At 46.7% G+C, this 24,579-nt stretch overlaps 1 protein-coding gene across 14 annotated transcripts in view; it reads left to right on the plus strand.

The window, feature by feature from the left end:
• Window positions 1-24,579, plus strand: part of WNK1 (WNK lysine deficient protein kinase 1) — a 187,943-nt gene that overhangs the window by 120,943 nt on the left and 42,421 nt on the right. For 11 of the 14 annotated variants that reach the window (XM_032796747.2, XM_032796748.2, XM_075069387.1 and 8 more), the window contains 5 exons: window positions 7,425-7,598; window positions 8,190-8,247; window positions 8,406-8,546; window positions 16,983-18,460; window positions 22,602-22,685. In XM_032796747.2, coding sequence (XP_032652638.1) covers window positions 7,425-7,598; window positions 8,190-8,247; window positions 8,406-8,546; window positions 16,983-18,460; window positions 22,602-22,685 — 1,935 coding nt within the window. The remainder of the gene's footprint in view (window positions 1-7,424; window positions 7,599-8,189; window positions 8,248-8,405; window positions 8,547-16,982; window positions 18,461-22,601; window positions 22,686-24,579) is intronic. The other 3 variants (XM_075069414.1, XM_075069393.1, XM_075069390.1) reach the window with 3 other exon arrangements.

Genomic DNA, 24,579 nt, shown 5'->3' on the forward strand with positions numbered 1-24,579 from the left:
GCTGTTATATCCTAGCCTTCACAACTCCTCAGGTAAGGAGTTCCACAAGTTGACTTGCGCTGCTGTAGAAGAATTCTTCCTATTTTTTTTTAACCTGCTGCCTACTTATTTCATTTGAGGTGACCCCTAGTTCTTGTATTATGGAGTAAGTAAATATTTTTCCTTATCCACTTTCTCCACATCACTCGATGATTATTTATATACCTCTATCATATCCCCCCTAGTCTCCTCTTTATCCAAGCTGAGAGTCCTAGCCTCTTTAAATCTTTCCTTATATAGGGACCCTCTCCAAACCCCTATCATTTAGTTTCCCTTTTTCTGAACCCTTTCTCTGTGCCCAGAAGTATCTTTTTTTTGAGAAAGAGAGACCACATCTGTACCAGTATTTGAAGATGTGGTACTGAATCTATATACAGGGCAAAATATTTTCTCAGTTCTTATTCTCCTATCCCCTTTTTAATGATTCCTAACACCTTGTTTGCTTTTTTGACCGCCCACTGCACACTAGCCGTGGACATCTTCAGAAACCTATCCACGATGACTCCAAGCATCTTTCCTGACTCATTGATAGCCAAATTAGCCCCCATCACTTATTGTAGGTATAGTGGGTTATTTTTTTATTTTTTCCAATGTGCATTACTTTACATTTATCCACATTAAATTTCATTTGCCATTTTGTTGCCCAATCACTTAGTTTTGTGAGATCTTTTTGAAGTTCTTAACAATCTGCTTTGGTCTTAACTATCTTGAGTAGTTCAGTATCATCTGCAATCTTTGCCACCTCACTGTTCACCCCTTTCTCCAGATCATTTATGAATAAATTGAATAGGATTGGTCTGAGGACTGATCCTTGGGGAACATCACTAGTTACCCCTCCCCATTCTGAGAATTTACCATTAATTCCTACCCTTTGTTCCCTGTCTTTTAACCAGTTCTCAGTCCATGAAAGGACCTTCCCTTTTATCCCATGACAGCTTAATTTACGGAAAAGCCTTCGGTGAGGGACCTTGTCAAAGGCTTTCTGGAAATCTAAGTACACTATGTCCACTGGATCTCTCTTGTCTACGTGTTTGTTGACCCCTTCAAAGAACTCTAATAGATTAGTAAGAGACGATTTCCCTTTACAGAAACCATGTTGACTATTGCTCAACAGTTTGTTCTTCTATGTGTCTGACAATTTTATTTTTAACTATTGTTTCGATTAATTTGCCTGGTACCGACATTAGACTTACTGGTCTGTAATTGCCAGGATCATCTCTAGAGCCCTTTTTAAATATTGGCGTTATGTTAGCTAACTTCCAGTCTTTGGGCACCGAAGCCAATTTAAAGGACAGGTTACAAACCTGAGTTAATAGTTCCGCAACTTCGCATTTGAGTTTTTAGAACTCTTGAGTGAATGCCATCTGGTCCCGGTGACTTGTTAATGTTGAGTTTATCAATGAATTCCAAAACCACCTCTAGTGGAGCTTCAATCTGTGACAGTTCCTCAGATTTGTCACCTACAAAAGCCAGCTCAAGTTTGGGAATCTCCCTAACATCCTCAGCCGTGAAGACTGAAGCAAAGAATACATTTAGTTTCACTGCAATGACTTTATCTTTTTTAAGCACTCCTTTTGTATTTCGATCGTCATGGGGCCCCACTGGTTGTTTAGCAGGTTTCCTGCTTCTGATGTACTTAAAAAAACATTTTGTTGTTACCTTTGGAGTTTTTGGCTAGCCGTTCTTCAAACTCTTCCTCTTTGTCTTTTATTATTACACTCTTGCACTTAAGTTGGCAGTGTTTATGCTCCTTTCTATTTGCCTCACTAGGATTTGATGTCCACTTTTAAAGGAAGTCTTTTTATCTCTCACTTCTTCTTTTACATAGTTGTTAAGCCACGGTGGCTTTTTTTAGTTCTTTTACTATGTTTCTTAATTTGGGGCATACATTGAAGTTGGGCCTCTATTATGGTGTCTTTAAAAAGCGCCCATGCAGCTTGCAGGGGTTTCACTTTAGTCACTGTACCTTTAACTTTTGTTTAACTAAGCCCCTCATTTTTGCATAGTTCCCCCTTTTGAAATTAAATGCCACAGTGTTGGGCTGGTGAGATGTTCTTCCTACCACAGGGATGTTAAATGTTTTATATTATGGTCACTATTTCCAAGCGGTCCTGCTATAGTTACCTCTTGGACCAGCTCCTGCGCTGCACTCAGGATTAAATCTAGAGTTGCCTCTCCCCTTGTGCGTTCCCGTACCAGCTGCTCCATGAAGCAGTCATTTAAAGTATCGAGAAATTTTATCTCTGCATTTCATCCTGAAGTGAAATGTTCCCAGTCAATATGGGGATAATTGAAATCCCCCACTATTATTGGATTCTTAATTTTGATAGCCTCTCTAATTTCCCTTAGCATTTCATCATCACTACTATTATTGTCCTGGTCAGGTGGTCGATAATAGATCCCTAATGTTACGTTGTTTATTAGAGCATGACATTTCTATCCATAGAGATTCTATGGAACATGTGGATTCACTTAAGATTTTTACTTCATTTGAATCTACATTGTCTCACATATAGTGCCACTCCTCCCCCTGCACAACCTGTTCTGTCCTTCCCATATATTTTGTACCCCTGAATGATTGTGTCCCATTGATTGCTCTCAGTCCACCAGGTTTCTGTGATGCCTATTATATCAATAGCCTCCTTTATCACAAGGCGCTCTAGTTCACTCATCTTATTATTTAGACTTCTAGCATTTGTGTACAAGCACTTTAAAAACTTGTCCCTGTTTTTGTCTGCCCTTTTCTGATGTGCCAGATTGTTTTTGTTTTTTTTTATGTGACTGTTTATCATCTGATCTGGCCCTTACATTATCCTCTTCCGTCCTCTGTTCCTGCCTATAACCTGGAAATTATCATCAGACTCTCCCCTAAGAGAAGTCTGTATCCAATCCACATGCTCCTTATGCACCCTCCTTCGCCATCACTCTTCAGGGATCCTTCTCATGAGAACCTGCTTCGCCAGGAGATAGATCTGTTACACCTAGGAGCCATAGAACCCGTCCCAGCAGAACTCAGAGGCAAGGGGTTTTACTCCCATTTATTCCCTGATTCTCAAGGCAAAGGAAGGTTGGACACCCTTTCTAGATCAAAGGGCATCAAACAGATGTGTGAAGGTACAGAAGTTTGAGATGATCATGCTAGCAGCCATTATTCTAGATCTGGAGCAAGGAGATTGGCTTTTGGCCTTCAACCTACAAGATGCTTATTTCCACATCTCAATATGACCGTTGCACATGGCTTAACTTTGGGCAAGACCATTATCCATACAGGTGCTCCAGTTCAGCCATTTGTCTGTACCCAGGGTATTCTCCAAGGCTGTCTGTCATAGTGGCACACCTGCAAACATAAGGCATTATCTATCTGTACCTAGACAACTGCCTTGTTGAGGATGCCATATGTGCCACTCAGATCACCATGTGCACTTTTGCACAACTGGACTTACAGCACAACATCCAGAAATCAACCCTCACCCTGTTACATTTATTGGAGCCAAACTTGACACAGTGCAGGTGAGAGCATTCTTCCTGCTGCACGGATTTACCACCCTCATGAGCCTCATAGAGACAGTCCAAGGTAGCCCACAAATATTGGCCAGGAACTGCCTACAGTTGCTCAGTCATATGGCAGCATGCACCTTTGTCACTCTGCATGCCTTAAGGACAGACTAAGCAAACAGCTATCGCTACCCTCCACTACAAAGCACTCCCTGGACTGGTGGAAAGACTCATCCAAGCAGACGTTTCATTTGTACAACCGCTACTGACGCTGACTCGGACGGATGCCTCCCTGATAGGCTGGAGAGCCCATCTACGTGACCACAAAGTTCAGATCAAGTGGTTTCCTACAGGAGCAGCTCTCGTATCAATCTTTCAGAGTTAAAAGCCATCAGAAGTCGCCTGTGCACGCTTTCTCCAATTCGTCAAGAATACCACGTAAAGGTCACAACAGACAATATAACCTGTATACTTTACTTTACATCAGTCACCAGGGGAGTGCCAGATCTCCCTCCCTCTTCTCAGAAGCACTCAGACTGTGGAACTGGTGCATCCAACACAGCGTGCTTATCTCAACCGTCTACCTACCGGGGATACAGAACGTGACAACCAACAGTCTCAGTCAGAACATCTCTCATGACCACAAATGGGAACTGAACTCCAAGGTGCTTCATGACCTAAGGCTACAATTTAGTCATGGGTAGTTTCAGTAAAGTCATGGACAGGTCACGGGCCCGTGATTGTGGGTGTTGCCTGTGACCTGTCCATGACTTTTTTTACTAAAAGTACCCATGACTAAATTTTAAGGGGGTCACTGCTGGGGGGTGTCAGGAGTGGGGGTAAGGAGGCATCTGGAGAGGCTGCTGCTGGGGGGTGGTTGCTCCAGGGGGCTGCTGCTGTGGCAAGCTGGAGGCTGCCCGGGCACCACTGCTGGGGGCTGCCCAGGGAAGTGGCTACTCTAGTCACCTGGGCACCACTGCCAGCAGCCACCTGGGGAAGCAGCTACTCCACCACCCTCCGGTAGCGGCTGCACTGGCTACCCGGCAGCTGCCCAGGGAAGCACCTACTCTGGCTGCCAGGGGCCGTGGACAGCAGCTGCACTGGCCACTGGGGGACTGCTGCTCAGGCGGTCCCTGGGGGAAGTCTCACCGGCCATTGCTCTAGTGATCTCTGGGGCTAGCTGTACGGGGCTGCTCCAGCAGCACCTGGGAGTGGCTGTCCCTGGGGCCAGCTGGCCTCACAGCCAACTACTTGGACGGCCCTGGGGTCAGCTACACTGGCCCCCACAGAAGTCGCAGAGATCACCGAAAGTTACGGAATCTGTGACTTCAGTGCCAAACACAGAGCCCTATTCATGACATATTCACCCTTTGGGGAACCCTGACTATAGAGCTCTTAGCTACATGTCGGAACAAGACATCCTCATTATTGCTCTAGAGCAGTCCTGGGGAAACAGTCTCTGGGAAATGCGCTCATCCTCCCATGGGACAGGAACCTTTTATACGCCTTTTCCCCCATTTCCTCTACTGTCCAAGATACGATGAGACAAAGCAAGAATTTATTCTGATTGCCTCCTCCTGGCCATGGCAAGTTTAGTTTCCTTACCTGGCACAGATGGTACTGTGTTCTCCAGATCCTCTTCAACCTATTCCTCACCTGCTCTCTCAACATGACAGACAGCTCCTTCACTCCAACTTGTGGATCCTCTGCTTCCAGGCGTGGCTCCTTTTTGGTTCCAGGATCTAGAGGTAGAATGCTCTGAAGTAAGACGTGTTATTACACAGCTGAAAATTGACCACTCTGCATACTTACCTGCAAAAATGGAAGTGATTCCAAATTAGGTGGTGATCTAAGCACATAGACCAAACATCTGTCTTCCTCCATCTCATCAAAACTCTGTTTCTTTTAAGGTACATCTTGCAACTATAATGGCATTTCACTGTCAAGTAGACAGATACTCTGTTCGCTCACCCACTGACACGTAGATTACTTAAGGGTGCTGGAAATCTCTTCCCACACGAGACACCCGTTCCAACCTGGGATCTTAATTTAGTTCTCTGACCCTTAACTCGGCCTCCTTTTGAGCTCATGGTGACTTGCTCTCATAGCCTCTCAGCTACTCAATGCTCAGTTGGACAGTTGTGTACTAATATTAATTTTAAAGAAAACTTGTTGAAGACTAACCTGCACAAAACGCATGCCAGCGCTCTTGCCACTTAAAGTAATACATATACACCTCTACCCCGATATAACGCAACCTGATATAACACGAATTTGGATACAGCACGGTAAAGCTGTGCCCCGGGGGGGCAGGGCTGCGTACTGCGGCAGATCAAAGCAAGTTCGATATAACGCGATTTCACCTATAATGCAAGATTTTTGGCTCTTGAGGACATTATATTGGGGTAGAGGTGTAAGTAGATAATTGAATACATTTACAGAAAGTTTTCATTGTGGAAAATGTTTTGTATGACTCTTTGTTACTCATTAATAGGTTTTTCTTGAGGTGCTAACAATATACGTCAAATCTTTGATTGAGACACACACAAAATATTGTAAAAGGAAGATTGTTCCAAAGTTGTCATGAAATGTACACCTATAAGCTATTGAATTACACTATCCACATTATATACACTCAGCATACACCAGTTACCTCAGTTATTGTTTCCAAGTAAGTCTGAATGAATTCTTGTTGGTTTTTGTCATGTAGAAAATAAATTGATTGGTCAGGGTCATATGTACTTGGTCCCATTTCATTTGGCAGCAGCAGGGATAAAATCTTTAAGTCTTCTATCTCAAATCATTCTGTGGGAAATTGTCTTGTCATATCTTGAAAAACTAGTGCATAGGACTCATGAAATAGAACATCATGGCATTGCTGATAATACCCATTTTCAGACAGTGAAAAACAGATCGCTAAAAACATGCTTATCAGTCTTTGAACAGAAGAGTTTGTAGTAACTGATGTTTTTGCACAACTGAAATATACAGCTGGTTTATTTGGCTAGTCACAGAATTAAGCTTGTTAAGTTATTTGGTCTGTTCTCTGGGAGATATGGGTTCAGCTTAAACATAGTTTGCCAGTGCAGAAGCAACTTGGTTCATCATGATTGTTTGACTCTGGTTATGAAAGACACGGAACAGGCAGAGAAGAGAATTGAAATTCATTCCCAGCACTTTGTGAGGCGATCTCGCAGAGGACTTTCAAGTTTCAGTGACCTTAGTCCCTCATTCCTTTGACTGAAGCTAAACATTTGAGAGCTGTTTTGAACACTTAGAGAATATTAAATCAATAGCTGTAATAGGAATTAGTTGGACTGCCTGACTTCAATTATGCAATGATTTTGTAGCCGTGTTGGTCCCAGGATAGTAGTCAAGGTGGGTGACATATCTTTTATTGAACCATCTTCTGTTAGTGAGAGAGAGAAACTTTCAAGCTACACAGACCTATTCTCAGGTCTGGGAAACAGTGTCTCACAGCTAAATATAAGATTGAACAGATAGTTTGGCAGAAGTAGTAAATTTCAATTAAACTATTTATGCCAAGCAGAAATCCTGTGATGAAGTGACAATAGCTTACCTGCATGAGTGAGACTTTAGTGCTACTGTAATACAACTAAGAGGACCAAATAAGAGTCCTGTTACACTTGAGGCTATAAAAATACAGACTATCTCTTCCCTGAAGAGGTCACACTTTAAACTAAAGCAAGATGCAATAAGTTGGTGTGACAAAAATGGCCAACGGAGAATAAGGGGAACACTGAAAGGAAGGCATCATTGCATAGACGGAATCCATGTACAATATATAGGTTTGAAGGGGTTTAAAAGTATAGACAGACAAGGAACGTTAATGATGACAGTAGTCCTTGTTGTTTTTGTTTCATTTATAGGTGCAGAATGAATTTATTCTAGCAACTGAGAGAGATTCATTTGTAGAGCAGGTACGAGAGATCATTGAGAAAGCTGATGAAATGCTCAGTGAGGATGTCAGTGTAGAGCCGGAAGGTGATCAGGGCTTGGAGAGTATGCAAATGAAAGATGACTGCTTCTTTCCAGGGTCCCAGGTAAGTGGGTGACTGGTTGCTTCAGCCAGATTCTCAAAACAAAGGTTGTAAACAATGTGGTGGCATAAGTAGAACTGGCCAGAAACTGGAATTCCTGTTCCACAGGAAATTTCAGAAAATTGCTCCGAAATGGAACAACAATGAATGATTTAGAAAAAATCAGACCTCTTGTTTTGACATTTTCAAAGTGATTCCTCTGCTCCTCCAGTTGTCCAGCATCCTGGCAGCCCACCAGGCAGGGCAAAGGGGTTGTGAGGGCTTCCAGGATTGCCTTGGAGCTGGGACAACTGCAACCTGTGGGAGTCCTGGCTCCAGGGCAGTCTGCCTGGCAGGAAAATAGGTACATTTTCAAACTTTCCTGTCTTGGTAATTTAGATGTAATACTGACATGTTCCATGGAACAGAATTTTGGAGGTGTGGGGGGGAGGGGCAAAGTGTGGTAGACTAAATTGATAAAGTACTCAAATTCACGGTGTTACTTACAGTAGCAGTACACTGAATACCATAGTTATACCACTGAACTTGTGTTTAAGCTTTTTTGGAAGACTGAGGTTGTGCTTGAATTTAAATTTTATTATTTTATCTTTGCAGAAATTGGAGGGAGAGTTCAAACAGCCAGATCCTGTATCTTTCATGCCGCAGAGAATTGGTAAGCTTTATAATATTTATCCAACAGTTTCCTAGTGCTAACTTTGATCCAGCTGAGGAGCGCTACCTTATACGCTTGAGTGCACAATCTGGCAGGACATGCTGTAATGAGTGAGATGCAGCACATCACTAAATACCTAACTTCTCTTTATTGTTTAGGTGTTCCTCCCAGCTCTTTCACTCAGGTTGTCCATTCTGCTGGAAGACGGTTTATTGTCAGTCCTGTCCCAGAGAGTCGGTTAAAAGAACAGCAGTTTTTCACCTCTTCTATTCCTGCAGGAAAGGAACTTTCAGATATTGGTAAGTTACCCAAAGCTCTCTGAAGTTTTGATTGTTAATATTTATTTACGATGCCAGCTACAAGTTGTTTAACCTGAGTGACCAGTTCTTGTAGTAGCTGTATCAGTTAGAGACCATAGGTACCGACTCCATGGATGCTTCAGCCCTGGAGCACCCATAGGGAAAAATGAGTGGGTGCTCTGCACCCATCAGCAGCCAAGCTCCCCTCACTCCCTGCCCCACCTCCTCCTTTTCTGCGTGCGCCGCATCCCTGTTCCTCCGCCTACCTCCTAGCACTTCCTGCCTGGCCACCACCAAACAGCTGTTTGGCAGCGTTAGCACACTCTAGGAGGGAGGGAGAGGGAGGAGCGGGAATGTAGTGCACTCAGGGAAAGAGGTGGGGCTGGGGTGGGGACTTTGGAGAAGGGGCAAGGCAGGTGTGGGGCCGGGGGTACTGGTGGGATGTTGAGCACCCATGGGAAAGAGGGGAAGTCGGTGCCTGTGTGAGGGACAAGATAAGTGATATCTTTTCTTGGACCAAATTCCATTGATGTGAGAGAAGCTTTTGACTTTACACAGAGCTCTTCTTCAGGTCTGGGAAACACACGCAATGTGTCACAGCTAAATACAAGGTGGAGCAGATTGTTTAGCATAAGTAGTTAACACACACTTCAAGGGACCATTCAAAGTGAAGTGGCCTGTTAGCACGCCTCCAATCATATGGGGAAAAGGAAGCTCCCTTCCCCTCCACCCTCTCCTTGTGCAGAGAAGGGCTACTAGGATGATCTGAGGAATGGAAAACCTACCTTGTGAGGGGAGACTCAAAGAGCTTGGCTTGTTTAGCCTGACCAAAAGAAGGCTGAGAGGAGATATGATTGTTCTCTATAAATACGTCAGAGGGATAAATACCAGGGAGGGAGCGGATTTATGTAAGTTACGCGCCAATGTGGACACAAGAACAGACTGATCTAAACTGGCCATCAGCAAGTTTAGGCTTGAAATTAGATGAAGGTTTCTAACCATCACAGGAGTGAAGTTCTGGAACAGCCTTCCAAAGGAAGCAGTGTGGGCAAAAAACCCAGCTGGCTTCAAGACTGAGCCTGAAAAATGTATGGAGGGATGATATGATGAGACTGTGTCTACAAAAGCACGTAGCCAATCTGTGACTGCTAATAGCAAATGGGACACTAGATGCGGAGGGCTCTGAGTTACTACAGATAATTCTTTCCCAGGTATCTGGCTGGTGGGTCTTGCCCACATGCTCAGAGTCTGATTGCCATATTCGAGATCAGGAAGGAATTTTCCCCTAGGTCAGATTGGCAGAGACTGTGAGGGTTTTTCACCTTCCCTAACAGCATGGGGCACGGGTCACTTGCTGGTTTAAACTAGTGTAAATAGTGGATTCTCTGTAACTTAAGTTTTTAAATCATGATTTGGGGACTTCAGTAACCCAGTCGGAGGTTAGAGGTCATTCATAGGAGTTGTTGGATGAGGTTCTATGACCTGCAATGTGCAGGTGGTCAGACTAGATCATGATGGGCCCTTCTGACCTTCAAGTTTTGTGAATGGTCCCTTGAAATCAGACATGCCAAACCTGTGGGGAAAAAAAAGAAAAGAAATTGGGTTTATTTTTGTCTTTATTGTCTTGAGTTGCTTGTTGGCTAGTTTTTGGCTTGTAGCTTGTTTTGTTTTTTTTAATTGGCTCCTGGCAAGTAGGGGCCTCAAGGGGAGAGATTCAGAGGTGCACAGTGAGCCCACCAGTCCCAAACTGCATGCTACAGGGATCTAGTCACATAGAGTGTTGGGGTTCTTGTTTTGGCCTTGTTTTGAAATGAGATTAACTTGATTTTTGGCTTATTGTGAAAATCAGGGTGCTTATTTACCACGTGAAAGTTTTCAACTGTGCTTGAAATGTGTGTTAACTACTTATGCTAAACAATCTGTTCCGCCTTGTATTTAGCTGTGACACTGAGTACTTTTCGCAGACCTGAAAAGAGCTATGTGTAAACTCAAAAGCTTGTCTCTCTCAAAAACAGAAGTTGGTCCAATAAAAGATATTACCTCACTCACCTTGACCAATTCCTTACATTAGGGGGGAAAAAAGAACCAAAAACCCCCAAAACACTGAAAATAAGGAACTGACTGCTGGTTAGAGCCAAAAATGCTTTTGGGCAGCATTATGCAAGATTTTTCTCCTCTAGATCTATCTGTTAACTGATGCAACCCATTGCTGTTCCAATGCTAGGCTCCTATAGGATTCACAGCACATCTTAAATTATTGTTGTTCTTCAAGTGCTTGCTCATATCCATTCCAATTAGGTGTGTGCATGCTGCGTGCACGTCCGTCGGAAGATTTTTACCCTAGCAACACTCAGCGGGTCGGCTGGGCGCCCCCTGGCGTGGCGCCGCTATGGCACCGAATATATACCCCTACCGACCCGTCTGCTCCTCAGTTCCTTCTTACCGCCCGTGTCGGTCGTTGGAACAGTGGAGCGCGGCTTAGCTGATCTCCACTTCCCTAGCATTTTCACTCGTTCTAATACTTACTGTGTATATAGTTTACTTTTATAGTTTAGTTTTAATACCTTTTCGTAAACGTAGTTAGTGTATATAGTTCAGAGGGTCGGGGATTAGCCCCTTCACTTCACGCGATGTCCAGGCCCATGCCTGGCTCACCGGGTTTCAAACCGTGCTCGGCCTGCCGCCGGCCGATGCCCACGGGAGACCCTCACGACTCTTGCCTCAAGTGCCTGGGGGAATCCCATCTTGCAGACAAGTGCTGGATCTGCAAGTCGTTTAAGCCATGGACAAAAATGGAGTGGGACTTTCGCCTTAAGCAGCTCCTAATGGAGGCAGCCCTCACTCCTCCGCCCTCAGCACCGGGTACCACACAGTCCGTGCTGAGGAGAAGTGCCTCATTGGCACCGGAGAGCGCCGGCAGTGCGAAGACATCTCGGCACCAACCGTCACCAGCCCAGAAACCAGTCCAGCACTGCTCCCTCTCCCCGCATGCCAAAAAGCTTAAAGCTCCTGCGGCTCCACCATCTGCACCGCAGTCTGAGCAGCAGCCTAAACCACGCTGCCCGGCACCAGCAACTGCCGTGGCACCGGCAGTCTTGGCACCATTGATTCTGGCCGCACAAGAGCCGTCGAGTCCGGTGCATGACAGCTCCCCGGCACATGCCTCGGTAGAGCTTATCATTCCCACTACACCAGAGACTTTTTCGACGGTGAGGGAACTAATTGCCTTAACGGAGTCCATCCTGCCTCAACCCCTGGCACCGCCGGTGTGGGTTATCCAATCAACAGGGAAGCCTGCCATGGTCAGGCTATCCTCCATCGATGCCGCAGGCAGGCAGCATTCAAGATCGAGGTCTCACCAGCACTCTCGATCTCGTCACCGGACCCAATCTAGGCGCCGCTCGCAGTCCTGGTACTGATCTCCTTCTCGTACTGGTCATACTTGCGGCACCACTCAAGATCCCGCTCACTGGACCGATACTCCTGATACTGGTCCAGCTCCTGGCACCGCTCATGCCGCAGCCGCTCTCATCATAGAGCTTCATGATCCCGGTCGACCTCCCGGCACCGCGCTGGTCGCAGGTCCCGGTCTCCCTCTCAGCACCAGTACAACTCCTGGTACCACTCTCCGGTGTGGCACGAAGTACGGTACCCTGGACACAGGGCTCCTCCTCACGTGGTTTCTGCCCCACCATGGCCATCGCAGAACCCATCTGAGTCTTCGCACACTGATAGCGCCACCTACGGGGATTCAGAGACTCACAGCCGTGTCCCCCGTGAGGCTCAAGGTCCGGACCACGCTCCTCCTCAGTGATCCTTCTGGACGCCTTGGGAATATCACCAGGCCCAAGGCAATCCCACGGTACCATCATGTTCTGCCCTGTCGGAACATGGCGCACCGGAGGCCACTGTTAGCCACCCCCCCTCCAGCGGGTACGGAAGAATCTCCTCTGGCGCCGGACCCCCAGGGGTCCTTGGACCCCAAAGTACCTCCTGACCAGGAATCTCTACATGAACCAGTTGTGCCAGGTCTGTCGTTCTCCTCATCACCAGACAAGGCAGTAGCCGGTACTTCTTCATCAGGTTCGCCCCCTATCGACCTCCGAGCTCACCAGGACCTTCTGAGGCGAGTCGCCTTAAATATCAATCTCCAGGTAGAGGAGGTCCCGGAGGTTGAAGACCCGGTCATAGACATACTGTCAGTGGATGCGCCAACTCATGTGGCTTTGCCATTCATCCGTTCCATCCAAGCCAAAGCGGACACCATTTGGCAATCTCCGGCGTCTATCCCTCCCACGGCCAGAGGTGTGGAAAGAAAGTACATGGTACCCTCTAAAGGGTACGAATACTTATATACCCATCCTCCTCCATGCTCTTTGGTAGTTCAGTCTGTGAATGAGTGAGAGTGCCATGGCCCGCAAGCCCTCGCCCCTAAATCGCGAGAGGCTCGACGGATGGACCTGTTGGGATGTAAAGTATACTCGGCCGGGGGCCTCCAGCTTAAGGTGGCCAACCAACAGGCCCTGCTTAGCAGATATAACTATAATACCTGGCAGTTGGTGGGTAAGTTCACTGAACTGGTCCCACAGGACTCCCGCCAGGAATTCCAGGCCCTTCTGGAAGAAGGGAAGAAAGTGGCACGGACTTCCCTGCAGGCCTCACTCGAGCCATGGCCTCGGGAATCACGATGAGGAGGATCTCGTGGCTGCAAGTATCAGGCCTACCTCCTGAACTGCAACACACCATCCAGGACCTCCCGTTTGATGGCCAGGGCCTTTTCTCTCAGAAAACAGACCCTAGACTCCAAAGTCTCAAGGATAATCGCATGATTATGCATTCCTTTGGGATGCATACCTTGCAAACCCAATGAAGGTCCTTCCGTAGCCAGCCTCAGCGCCCTTACCCGCCACCCAGGCCACGACAAGACTTTGGCAGAAGGCGTGGTCGCGGGAACCGCAGACAGCAGTCAGGTTCCCAAGGGGGCCACAATAACGGTCCCGCCAAACCATCAGCGGGACCCAAACCGAACTTTTGAAGATGCGCCCGAGAGCAGAGCACCAGTCCTTCCCCAGAATCCTCTTCAGTTTTCCAACCGCCTTTCCTCCTTTCTCCCTGCGTGGGCCCTATTAACCTTGGATCGTTGGGTCCTACGCATGGTGGAATTTGGATATCACCTTCAATTTATTTCGCCCCCTCCCTCTCACCCTTCCTCCCTGTCCCTCTTCAGGGACCCTTCTCACGAGCAATTCCTCTGGCAAGAGGTCCGTACGCTCCTTTCCATCGGAGCTATAGAGAGGTACCAGAGAAATTAAGGGGCAAGGGATTTTATTCCCGATGTTTCCTAATCCCCAAGGCAAAAGGAGGTCTCCGACCCATCCTGGACCTGCACAGACTCAACAAGTTTTTGAAAAAGTTGAAGTTCCGCATGGTATTCCTGAGGACCATCATCCCATCCTTGGATCCTGGAGACTGGTATGCTGCTCTCGACATGAAGGACGCATATTTCCATATCGCAATTTATCCCGTTTGGCCTCTCTACGGCCCCTCGTGTTTTTACAAAGTGCATGGTGGTAGTGGCCGCCTTCTTCTGTCGTCGGTGAATACATGTTTCCTTACCTAGACGACTGGCTTATTCGAGAGACCTCCGAGGCCCAGGTCACCTGGCATGTAGCCATCATCACAGACCTATTCAAGAGACTGGGCCTCATGATCAATCTAGAGAAGTCTACTCTCGTGCCCACTCAAAAAATAGAATTCATTGGGGCCATTCTAGACTCCAAAATCGCGAAAGCCTGCCTGCCACTGCCCCGGTTATAAAAAGCCTCCAAACCTTTCCGACGACCTCGGTTCACACCTGTCTGAGCCTCCTCGGTCACATGGCCGCATGTACATTTGTAACCAAGCACATAAAGCTGCGCATGCATCCCCTTCAAACCTGGCTCGCCTCAGTGTACTGTCCAGGCAGAGAGATTATAGACATGGTGGTCATCATTCCTCAGACCGTCTTAGACTCCCTCAACTGGTGGCTAACACCCTCCCTGGTTTGTGCAGGACTGCTGTTCCATCCGAGGCAGCCTGCGGTGTCCCTAATGATGGATGTGTCGTCTCTTGGTTGGGGGGCTCATCTAGACCATCGTCGCACGCAAGGCCTCTGGTCATCTCAAGAGCTACCGGTGCATATAAATGTCCGTGAGCTGAGAGCAGTCCGCCTGGCGTGCCAGACGTTTCTACAACATCTGCAAGGTCATTGTGTTTCAGTGCTTACCGACAACACAATGGCCATGCACTACATGAACAAGCAGGGAGGGACTCGATCCTCCCCCCTTTGTCAGAAGGCGCTCCAACTGTGGGAATTTTGCATAGCCCACTCAAAAGACCTTGTAGCATCGTTCCTCCCGGGGGTCCAGAACACCCTGGCAGACCATCTCAGCAGATCCTTTCGGTCTCACGAGTGGTCGCTTCGCCCGGACGTTCTACATTCTATTTTCCAGAAGTGGGGCTTTCCCCACATAGACCTCTTCGCTTCCTGCGACAACAGGAAGTGCCAGAAGTTCTGCTCCTTCCAAGGTCTCGCCCTGGGCTCGATATCGGACACCTTCCTAATCTCATGGAAGAACCAGCTGCTGTACGCCTTTCCACTCTTCCCACTGGTGCATAGGATTCTCTTAAAGCTCTGCAGGGACAGGGCTCGCCTGATTCTGATTGCCCCTGTGTGGCCCAGACAGCACTGGTACACCACATTGCTGGACCACTCGATAGCCAACCCGATCCCTCTGCCCCCGCATCAGGATCTTATAACGCAGGACCACGGCAGGCTTCACCACCCGGATCTGCAATCCCTCCATCTCACAGCATGGCTCCTGCATGGTTAACCCAGTCGGAGTTACGTTGCTCTGCCCCAGTGCAAGAAGTACTCCTGGGTAGTAGAAAACCTTCCACCCAGTCTACGTACTTGGCCAAGTGGAAGCGATTTTCTTGCTGGTGTCAAACACTAAATCTAACACCCACGGAGGTTCCCATTCCCACTATATTGGACTACCTCTGGCATCTCAAACAGCAAGGCCTTGCTATTTCATCATTGCGAGTGCACTTGGCAGCTATTTCTACTTTCCACCCCGGAGAAGGTACTTACTCCGTCTTCTCTCACCCTATTGTCTCGAGGTTCCTCAAAGGTTTGGAGCATCTATTACCCCCTAGTACGACGCCCCACCCCTTCCTGGGACCTCAACTTGGTCCTGACAAGACTTACGACTCCTCCATTCGAGCCATTGGCAACCTGCTCGCTCCTGTATTTGTCATGGAAAACAGCCTTCCATGTGGCCATCACATCGGCTAGGAGAGTCTGAGCTTCGGGCTCTGATGGTGGATCCACCTTACATGGTGTTCCACAAAGACTAGGTGCAGTTACGTCTACGTCCGGCATTCCTCCCTAAAGTTGTCTCGGCCTTCCATCTCAACCAGGACATATTCCTCCCGGTCTTCTTTCCCAAACCACATACATCTGGTAGGGAACAGCAGTTGCATTCCCTCGACGTCTGTAGGGCGCTCGCCTTCTACTTTGACCAAATGAGACCCTTCCGCAAGACGCCTCAACTTTTTGTGGCAGTGGCAGATCGGATGAAAGGCCTACCCGTCTCTTCTCAGAGAATTTCGTCATGGGTAACGGCGTGCATCCGTACTTGCCATGATCTCACTCATGTCTCTCCGGGACGTATTATCGCTCATTCTATCAGGGCTCAGGCCTCATCGGCCACCTTCCGAGCTCGAGTACCTATCAAAGAGATATGTCAAGCAGCTATGTGGTCTTCAGTACATACCTTCACTTCCCATTATGCCCTGGTGCAACAATCCAGAGAGGATGCAGCCTTCGGTTCTGCGGTTCTACACGCTGCAGTATCTCACTCTGACCCCACCGCCTAGGTAAGGCTTGGGATTCACCTAATTGGAATGGATATGAGCAAGCACTCGAAGAAAAGATGGTTACTCACCTTTGTAACTGTTCTTCGAGATGTGTTGCTCATATCCGTTCCAAAACCTGCCCTCCTTCCCCACTGTCGGAGTAGCCGGCAAGAAGGAACTGAGGAGCGGACGGGTCGGCAGGGGTATATATTCGGTGCCATAGCGGCACCACGCCAGGGGGCGCCCAGCCAACCTGCCAAGTGTTGCTAGGGTAAAAATCTTCCGACGGATGTGCACGCGGCGCGCACACGCCTAATTGGAATGGATATGAGCAACACATCTCGAAGAACAACAGTTACAAAGGTGAGTAACCGTCTTATTTCAACATATCCCCTGGCTCTGTAATCCTAGGTCTCTTTTGAATAGCCTACGTAAATCATGCCATAATGCACTATACTGAAATGGTGTTAATCTAGCAATGGTAGGTAAACCATGGTAAAGGTCTCTAAGTGTACTGACTGGATTTTTTTTTTCCAGTTGCTTCCTCTCCATCACATGGTCCTGGGATGAACCTGTCTCATTCTGCATCATCACTCAGCCTGCAGCAAGCTTTCTCTGAGATCAGGCATGCACAGATGACAGAAGGACCCAGTACAGCTCCTCCAGTTTTTAACCAAACTATACCACCATTTCCACCTGTACTTGCTAACGTGACTGGGAGTTTACCATCTACATCAGTGGCTCCTCTCCCAGCATCTCCCCCCTCCACTACTGGTATTTCTCTTCCAGTAGCTCAGTCAGTTCCCCTGCCTACAGAAAAGGTGCCAGCTGGAGTTGCACCAAGCACAGGTGTTTCAGGCTCCAGCTCTCCCACAACATCACAGTCTGGGCACCAATTAATTGGTGGAGTGACTTCCAGTATGAGTGCACCTGCTTCTTTTTCATTAACTGTTGCCTCGCAGACTGCTCAACCACTGACTGAAGAAGTTGTCCCTAATGTCGGCGCACCTGCTTCTTTAACATTGCCACCAACACAAGAGATTCCTGTCATGACTGGCCCCAGTGTTAATGCACCAAGTGCTGTACCCCCACCTGTGACATCTCCGCCTGCTCAACAGATTTCAAGTAGTATGGAGTCTGTGGCAGCTCCGCAAACATCTGTAGCCCCAACTTCGGCTCATAATGTGACTTCACAAACTCCTCAGCTCAGCAGCAGTAGCTCCATCCCCAGTCTGGCAGAAACAGTTGTTGTAAGTGTGCTACACTCAAAGCCGGAGGATGGACTGTCAGTAGATAAACCGCAGCTGTGCAGTGCAGCTGGCTTGTCCCTTCCTGTCTCTGCACCATTGTCCTCTGCAGTGGCATCAAGTATATCTAGTTCAGTCCTTCAGCCTTCTGTGGTGCATCCTTTACTCATTCCATCAGCAGTTGCATCAACACCTGTCCTACCCCAAGCAGTAGCTGCAATCTCTACCCCCATATTACCCCAAGTTCCTTTATCTGGCATCCTACCACTGATGCAGCCAGTTGCTAACTTGCCTGTAGTACAGCAGACCTTGATACACAGTCAACCTCAACTTGCTCCGATGCCGAATCAACCTCATACTCAATGTCTGGAGGCTGATGTTGACGCTCAACCCAAAGCTCCTGGCATAGATGACATAAAGACCTTGGAAGAAAAGCTACGATCTCTATTCAGTGAACATGGCAATGTTGGAGCAACACATCCACCAGTATCTCTGGAGACATCACTGGTAATGGAGACTACAGTCATGCCTGGCATACCAACCACTGCTGTTGCACCAACTAAACCTATGACCGCCACTACCAGCTCTAGTATACCACCAGTTAGTTTGCCCCTTGGACCAGCTGGCTTACCAGTGATGACGACACCAGTTGCCACACCTGGTCAAGTGGGCATTCCTGTCACCTATGTTCCAGCATCAGGCAGCACTGCAACAACAGCAGTGAAAACAGTGACCCCTCCCTCAAAGCCACCTCTTAGCAGGGTACCGGTAAGGAATCCAGCACTCTTCTGAATGGTGTTAAGTATATGAGAGAATAACCTTTTGGAAAGGACTCTTGTTTTGAAACAAAGCTGAAACAGAATGTTATCCAAACTGATTTGTACAGTCTATTAGTCTAGTCTCTGTTTTTAGTGCAGGTACAGTGTTGGCATGCTTTTTCCCTTTTTTAAGCCAAGTACAAGCAGCTGGACTCAAGTTCCTCCTGATTTGATTAGCTCCTATAGCAATCTTAACTTAAGGTTTCCAGCCCTCCTTATTTGCATCTGAATGTCTCGAGAACTCCTAAGATCTTCAGGTTTCCATGACCCCAGTGGATCCCGCAGCCCTGCCATCTTCTGTCATCTGCCTCTACTTACTTTCCTCCTCACCCAGGTTACATATTCCTGCTCCCTGTCTCAAATTTGATAAAATGTACAGGTCCTATTGAGGACAGGAATCCATACTGGACCCATGGTTTCTGCTGACTTGCCAAGGTCCATAGATCTGTTAGTCTTCAATAAGACCTCAGGAAGATGACTCAGAGACTAGCTGTATTTCTACACTTCCAGCTATAGATATAATTTCCAACTCAAGGAGACGTATATGTGCTATCTCTGATCAAGCTGGCACACTGAAATAATGTAGCCATGGAGGAGAGGTGGGGGAGTAGGGGGAAGTGGGGGCTAGCCACCCCAAGTATGTGGCCTTTCACCCCACCATCACCACCTCTTGTGCCGCTGTGCGTGCACTCTGTGTTTATTGCACTAGCTTGATCAGAGCTAGCATAAATATGTTTCCTTGAGCTAGAACTCACACCCCCAGCTCAAAATATAGATGTGCTCTGAGGACAAAAATTAAAGGTACAGAGGTAGAAGATTGTAATGGGGCTGATGTGCAAAGGCTGGGGAGACCGATCATGCAGGGCTCCTAAGTACCACAAACTTCCCTGCTTCTTTCTGGGTTCCAGTATTCTTCAGAGGTTTGGAATTTCACAGGGTGTCCTCTTCCCTGTCTCCTGTGTAGGGCACAAATATATTTAAAACTTAGGTCTTAAAACATCCCAAAGCAAAAATGTCAGTATGCTGGACTGAAAGTACGCATTTTATTTTTTTAGGTTTTTAGCAATTATATTACAGAATCACTCAGAAGCACCAGCTGGGCCCAGGGTCTCATTGTTGTATTTTATATTGAAACGCACAGAGAATTGCCTGCCTTGATGTAATGATAAAAAGCTTTACGAGAAGGTTGTAGAGGTACTTATTTGGTGGGTGAAGAACACTTAAAGCATAGGAAATTCAGATTAAACTAAAAAGGGAGCGAAGCATCTTACGCCAAAAAAATAAAAGTAATACAAAAGAAGGATGGGAACTTCTGGAATGTTTTATAACTGCATAGACATAATTTCAGATGGTTAAATTTAAATACAAACAACTGAGTTCCTTGGATTTTTAATGTTGGTTTTGGAAAATTACATCTTGGTAAAGTTCTTTTCTCTTAAATTACTGATATGTACTTTAAAGCTCAACTTTAGCTTTATGAAGTCTGACTGGGAGTAATTCATACAGTTAAGTAATATGATGATGGAGTTTGGGGAGAGCACCCAGGAGTGTTCTGCCTTCAAATGGTTAATGTAGCTCAAAGAGTTGGTGCTGTAAAACAATACATGAATACTATTCCAGTGGCTTAAGTGTATCGATTTCAAGAGTAAATGTACCTTGAATTTTTTTGTTTTTTTGTATCAACTAGATCAGAGGTGGGCAAACTATGGCCCGCAGGCCATATCCAGCCCGTGGGACCTTCTTGCCCAGCCCCTGAGCTCCTGGCCTGGGAGGCTACCCCCCCTGGCTCCTTCCCTGCTCTTCCCCCTCCCCCTCAGCCTCAGCTCACTCTGCCGCTGGCGCAGTGCTCTGAGTGGCGGAGCTTCTGGGGCAGCGCAGCTGCAGAGCCCAGTCTGACCTGGTGCTCTGTGCTGCTTGGTGGTGACAGCGTGGCTAGCTTCAGCTGGGTGGCACGGCTTTAGCATTGCCAGCCACTGGCGCTCCAGGCAGCATGGTAAAGGGGGAATGGAGGGTTGGATAGAGGGCAGGGGAGTTTGGGGTGGTGGGTGGGGGTAGGGGTCAGGGCAGTCAGAGGGTGGGAAATGGGTTGAATGGAGACAGGAGTACCCAGGGGGCAGTCAGGAAGGAGGGGGGTTAGGTGGGGGGCAGTTGAGGCAGGTGTTCCGGATGCAGTCGGGGACAGGGAGAAAGGATGTTTGGATGGGGCAGGGGTCCCGTAGGAGCAGTTAGGAATGAGAGGGGGGGTTGGATGGGCAGGGGGAGTCAGCAAGGATTCCCATGGCAGTCAGGGAACAGGGAGAAGGGGTGGTTGGATGGGGCAAGGGTCCTGGGGGAACAGTCAGGAATGAGAGGAGGGGTTGGATAGGGCAGCGGGGGGTAGTCGGGCAGGAGTTCTGGGGGCAGTTGGGACAGGGAGTGTGGGGGAGTTGATGAGGCAAGGGTCCTGGAGGGCTGACAGGGAACGGGGGGGGTTGGATGGAGTAGGAGTCCTGGGCCGGGGAGGGGGCGCAGATAGAGGGTGGGGACTGGGCCATGACCCCCTCCCCTAACTGGCCTTCCATACAATTTCTGAAACCTGATGTGGCCCTCAGGCCAAAAAGTTTGCCTGCCCCTGAACTAGATTCTGTCACAGTTAGTTCCCACTTGCTTAAAGATCGAGAAGGCTTTATCCAACAAAGAACTGTCTATCACGGTTTGCTGCCATAAAATGCTACACCCAAATATCATTTGGTCAGGGGTGGCCAACCTGAGAAGGAGCCAGAATTTATCAATTTACATTGCCAAAGAGCCACACTAATACATCAGCAGCCCCCCCGTCAGCTTCACCCCCTCTTGCTCCCAGTGCCTCTTGCCCTCTGGCAGCCTTGCTGATCAGCACCTCCTGCTCTCTCCCTGCACTTCCCGATCAGCTGTTTTGTGGTGTGCAGGAGGCTCGGGGAGGAGGGGGAGAAGCGAAGGCATGGCAGTTCAGGAGTGGGGGCAGGGCCTGTGGCAGAGCCAGAGGTTGAGCAGTGAGCACATTGGAAAGTTGGTGCTTGTAGCTCCAGCACCAGAGTTGGTGCCTATACAAGGAACTGCATATTAACTTCTGAAGAGCTACATGAGGCTCCGGAGCCACAGGTTGGTCACCCCTGCATTAGGTTATCGTGCCACTTACTATGGGTGTTTTCTGAAATCAAGGAGACATACCCACACTAGCTCTGATCAACCTAGTGCACTAGAAATAACAGAATGCAGGCAAAGTGATGCAAGAGGTGGGGGAGAGCTGGACATAATGGAGGGGAGGAGAGTTGGAAAAAATCCATACAGAGCCTCTTAGTTATTAGGTCCTCCCACTTTTGTAACGATTTCAATAACTAACTGGAATGTGCTGTCTGACTTTGCTGTGAGGCTTGCATGCCTCGTTCTACCCTTTCCAGTTGCTCTAACACTTTCCACATAACCTGGTTGGATTTTTTTCCCCCTTACCAAGATGCATGTTCTAGTCATCTGCTTGGGCAGTCAGTAGCTTCAGGTAGCTATTTATGATGGGTAAAAAATTGACCCAGGGAGATTAAAAATAATATATTTCTCGGTGGATGGAGACTTCCTCAATATCAAAAGCATCTCAGGTTCTTTATTATTGCTTAGAGCGATTTACTACAATCACATGAATATTGCCACTCTTAAGCAGCAGTGGAATCTCAGTATAGAGATGTCAGGGAAACTGGGTAGGGGCCACACCCTATTCTGGATTGCCTTGCTTAGTTGTCACGAAGCTTTCTAATGGAAAATTATGATTGTTGCAGTGGTTCTCATGGGTTTGCTATAAAGGTGTCAAGATTCCTGGCTTTTTAAAAAATAAACCAAAACAAAACCACTTGCCTCAATTATAAACACACATTGTTACCTTGTGGCCATTCAAAGAAAAAATGCAAGTAGATATCCTAGCTTCAATGAATTCCCTCTTAACACTGTTCCTTGCCTCCATAGGAAGTCTCCATAGGGAAATTCTTAAAGGTTTCTACTAAGTGATGTGAGTTATATAACTTTCTGACTGCTTCTACTGTTCTTTGTTTGATGGACTTGCGTTTCCTGTTCATTATCCATAGGTGCTACCGGTAGGTTTTGAACTTCCAGCTGGCACTCCATCCAGCGAACAGCTGCCACCCTTTCCAGGACCTTCACTAACTCAGGTGCTACATGACTTGGCAGATTCTGTCTGTTACTTCTCCTTTCTCTTTCAAAGAGCATGTTCCAATTAAACTTTCCATTGCATGGTCTTGGCTTCTTCACTTTCTCTTTTGACTGAGTAACCCCTTCTGTGTAGTAGTGACCAGAGTCACTTGTGCACTGGAAAGGCAGCAAACTTTCCCTTTGGATTACTGGACCTTGATGTTTGAACTCTGGGTGCAATGACTCAAGCTTATGTTTTTACTTCTGTTTTGAGCTTGAGGGAGAGCTTCTTAAAAGCCCTTGTTTTACAGACAAGTGTGTTCAGTGTTTCAAAGTCAGTTATGTGCCAAATATGTCTTTGTAACGGTAATTGCAAGGCAACAAGCTCAAGGGGTGAGACTGAAGGTGGTGTATTCCATAATATGTAGCTATTTCAAATGCGCATTTCATAAACTAAGTACAGAAACTTTTCAGCAAATCCCAGTGTTGGCAGAAAACACACTGGGAATGGCCAGCCCTGAGGAGGACAGCGAGCTAAAGCAAAACGAGTAAATTAACTTTCCCAGTGATGCTGAAATCCTCTTTCCAGTGGATACATGAATTAGTGTATGTAAATGAAGAGTCATGAAACTTAACTTCAGAAGTATTACACACACCTGTCCTCTGATAAGAACAAAGAGTATCTGGTAGCAAAGCTCTAGCTCTGCAGGGAGCAATAAATATTGCAAGACCCAACTAGCTGTTGAAAACCCAAGACTGCTGGCTCTGAGAACTCAGTGAGTTTTTAATAGTCTCCTTTACCTAGTCTATCAGAGTTGGTGCAATTCTAATCTTTAATCAGCATTAGAAGATTTATATAGTTCAAGCAAATTTCTGGGACCTATATTTGGCCTCCTTCTGGTGTATAGATAGCTGAGAACTTCCAGGGAGACTGGTGGATGTTTTGCCTTGTCTGTGAACTTTTGAGGCTGTTATTTATTGCCTTAAAGACCAAGACAAATCTTTCTGACACAGCTGTCGCTTCCTTCTGTAAAATAGAAGAAAATTCGTAGAAGGGGTTATGGAACTCAAGAGAATAGGAAACAAGCAGTCAAGACCTGCAATGAAGTGAGAGAGTTCTAGAAATCTGAAATTGCTGTGCAATGAGGTAGTTTGGAGAAAATTTAAGCCTATTAAAGAAGAAACATACAATATATGATGAAAGAAAAGCTAAAAATAAAAGCAGTGAAGATGGAGACTTGTAAGCAGTCTGTATCCTGTTCTTAATGTTTTAGAAACAGCACGTTTAGTGTCAGAAGATTTATTTATGGAATAAACATAAACTGGACTTTTCTTCCAGTGTACTTTGCCTGTAAATGTAATCCCTATTTCTTAGATTTAGATTTATAAAGGAGGAAGTATTGTGTGTTAAAGCAGGCATCTGGCAATGACTGCTTTAAAACTGCAAAACAATTTCAGTTATAAACCTAATGTGTTTTTACACACAACTTTCTGAAGTATTCACTTTTTTTGAAGTGAAATTTTCCATTTGTGGCTTGTGCCAAAGATGACCTAGTTTTTGGAATATTTTTAAGGGAAATCCCTTCAGCCAAATTTGAGTTATGGATTTGAAACAATACTGCCTTTTTAAAGCCATTGTTTTATGTTTTATATTTTATATTTATATAAGATATATATTAAAGTCAAGTTAGAAGTACTTTAAAAGTTGTAGCCATTTTGGCTATAATATGGAACTTTGTTATTGCCTTGTGGGCTATTGCCAGTGGCTGGATGAGCAGGGAATGAAAATTAAATGAGAATTCAGCTCTGCATATTCTCAGAGATATCAGCTAAGACTTTTTTATTGGAGCCTGATGGAAGCTTTGCCTGTTGGCATCACAGTATGTTCTCCCTGCTCAGCCTGACATGCTCAAG

Source organism: Chelonoidis abingdonii, chromosome 1 (genome assembly GCF_003597395.2).
Source record: "Chelonoidis abingdonii isolate Lonesome George chromosome 1, CheloAbing_2.0, whole genome shotgun sequence".
In the NCBI taxonomy this organism is placed as follows: Eukaryota; Metazoa; Chordata; order Testudines; family Testudinidae; genus Chelonoidis; species Chelonoidis abingdonii.